The 2,855-nt window shown below is 59.3% G+C and overlaps 1 protein-coding gene across 1 annotated transcript in view; it reads left to right on the plus strand.

Annotated features, from left to right (window-relative positions):
* Positions 1-4: 4 nt before the first annotated feature.
* The window catches only part of ERCC6L (excision repair cross-complementation group 6-like), a gene marked incomplete at both ends in the record, with an annotated part of 3,623 nt that continues 772 nt past the window's right edge, over positions 5-2,855 (plus strand). The window contains 1 exon segment of the mRNA XM_010145483.1: positions 5-2,743. Within this exon segment, the coding sequence (XP_010143785.1) occupies positions 5-2,743 (2,739 nt within the window).

The following is a 2,855-nucleotide window of genomic DNA, read 5'->3' on the forward strand; positions in this document are numbered from 1 at the left end:
GGCCGAAGGCTTCGTGGACGTGTGCGGCAGCGGGCTGCTGATCTACGGGGAGATGCACGCGAAGCTCTTCCAGCACCAGCGCGAAGGCGTCGCCTTCCTGTACCGCCTGCACCGGGAGGGCAGGCCCGGAGGCATCCTGGCCGACGACATGGGCCTGGGCAAGACCGTGCAGGTCATCGCCTTCCTCTCGGGCATGTTCGACGCCGAGCTGGTCCGGCACGTGCTGCTCATCATGCCCACCACCCTGGTCAGCAGCTGGCTGGCCGAGTTTGCCCTCTGGACCCCCGGCCTGCGCGTCAAGGTGTTCCATGGCAGCAGCAAGGCGGAGCGCGCCAGGAACCTGGAGAAGGTGCAGAGGAGGAACGGCATCGTTGTCACGAGCTACCAGATGCTCATCAACAACTGGAAGCAGCTCTCCAGCAGCCACGAGCAGGAGTTTGTCTGGGACTACGTCGTGCTGGACGAAGCGCATAAAATCAAGTGCCCCTCTAACAAAACGACCAAGTGCGTGTACATGATTCCGGCCAGGCACCGGCTCCTCCTCACAGGCACCCCTGTGCAGAACAACCTGCGGGAAATGTGGTCCCTGTTCGACTTTGCGTGCCAAGGCTCCCTCTTGGGAACAGCCAAAACGTTTAAAATGGAATATGAGAATCCGATCACCAGGGCAAGGGAGAAGGACGCGACTCTGGGCGAGAAAGCGCTGGGGCTGAAGATGTCCGAGAACCTAATGACGATAATAAAGCCCTATTTCCTCAGGAGAACCAAAGACGACATCAAAGACAACTGCGCGGCTTAACCGGATGCTGCTGTCCCTGAGGATCCGCAGGAGAACATTGCTCCTGTCATGCCGTCTCTCACGAGGAAGAACGACTTTGTGGTGTGGGTGTACCTGGCTCCAGTGCAGGAGGAAATCTACAGGAACTTCCTCTCTCTGGACCACGTGAAAGAGGTGCTGATGACAACGCGCTCCCCTCTGGCCGAGCTGACTGTCCTGAAGAAGCTGTGTGACCACCCCAGGCTGCTGCCTGCGAGAGCGTGTCTCCAGCTGGGCTTGGAAGCGCAGGAGGCCTCCGAGCAGGGTCACAGGCACGAGGCAGGTTTGCTTTCGGGCGCTCAGGACATAGGTCATCTCCCGGACGAGACGGTGATTCAGGAGTCGGGGAAAATGCTGTTCCTCGTAGGGCTCCTGGAAAGGCTGCGAGAAGAGGGACACCGAACCCTGGTGTTCTCGCAGTCGAGGAAGATGCTGGATATCATCGAGCACGTCTTGTCCCGCAGGCAGTTCCGGATCATGCGCATCGACGGGACCGTGACCCACCTGACGGAGCGGGAGAAGCGCATCAACGCCTTCCAGCGTAATGGGGGCTACTCCGTCTTCCTGCTCACCACGCAGGTTGGTGGCGTGGGCATAACCTTGACGGCAGCCAGCCGCGTGGTGATCTTCGACCCCAGCTGGAACCCGGCGACCGACGCTCAGGCTGTGGACAGGGCTTACAGGATCGGGCAGAAAGAGAATGTCGTGATTTACAGACTGATTACCTGCGGTACCGTGGAAGAGAAAATATACAGGAGACAGGTCTTCAAGGACTCGCTAATCCGACAGACCACCGGTGACAAGAAGAACCCCTTCCGGTACTTCTCCAAGCAGGAGCTACGGGAGCTCTTCACTCTGGAAGACACTCGAACGTCTGCCACGCAGCTGCAGCTGCAGTCCCTGCACGCCACCCAGAGAAAGAGTGACCCACAGCTGGACGAGCACATCGCTTACCTGCACTCCCTGGAGATGTTCGGCATTTCTGACCACGACCTGATCTACACCAGGGAACTGGCTCACGAGGAGCAGGTGGAGAGCGAGGAAGCCCAGCACTACATCCAGCGGAGGGTGCAGAAAGCCCACGAGCTGGTTCAGCTGGAGTCCCAGCTGAGAGACCAGAGGATGGAGGAGATCAGAAGCACCTGTGAGGAGATGAGGCACAGGCCACCGGGACATGGTTCCCAGCCAAAGAAACCGTCTCCAGGGTCAGACAACACCAATCGCTTTGTCTCGCCCCCAGTGGCTGATAAACAGGGAAGTGACAAAGTTATTGACCTTACAGAGGATGAGGAGCTCCAGGTCCTCCAGGTCAGCTGCAGAATGACAGGCCTGACCATTGGGGACTGGGACGAAGAGGAAGTGGCACAAGACGAGTCTGCTGTGAACACAGAGCTGCTTAATGCCAGCAGGATGGTGAGACAAGCCCCTAGACAAGAATCGGAGGGAAATGTTGACTCCAGCGTTGCACCATTGTCACCTGGACCTCCCCCGCTTGACAATGGGAGTCGGAGCCTCAAGCAGAAGCAGCGTCCCTGTGTCAGCGCAGACAGCCCGGCCGAGGCAGGGCACGGCCTGCCTGGGCATCACGAGCGTTCCACAAACGACTGCAGTGTGGCTGATGATCCCAGGCAGTTAAGAGATGCAGAAATGTCGGATCAGGTGCTTGACCCACCTGCTGCCTTGGGGATGGAGAAGAATGACGTTCCCGAGCCAGCTGTCCCTGCTGCAGGGCCGCGGTTATCCACCGGTGCGCCAGAAACCCGCGCTGGGCTCCAGGAGCCCCTGGTGCCAGAAGCCAGCTTGGAGGGTATGTCCGTGCCTTCCCTCAAGGGTCAAGTCAGCTTCACTCTGGCCTTGGAAGAGTCTGATGCCTCAAACAGGGAGAGATCCCTGGAGCACCCAGGAATGGGGGGCAGCCAACCAACGGCAGGAAGTTTCTGTAAATCTCCCACAAAAGCCTGGCTGAGTGAGAGCAGCGACGGTGGAGACCCCCGTCCTGCGGCTGCAGAGAAGCCAAGCAGCGCCCTGCAGGGCAGCG

This window comes from Buceros rhinoceros, unplaced genomic scaffold, assembly GCF_000710305.1.
Source record: "Buceros rhinoceros silvestris isolate BGI_N320 unplaced genomic scaffold, ASM71030v1 scaffold27710, whole genome shotgun sequence".
In the NCBI taxonomy this organism is placed as follows: domain Eukaryota; kingdom Metazoa; phylum Chordata; class Aves; order Bucerotiformes; family Bucerotidae; genus Buceros; species Buceros rhinoceros.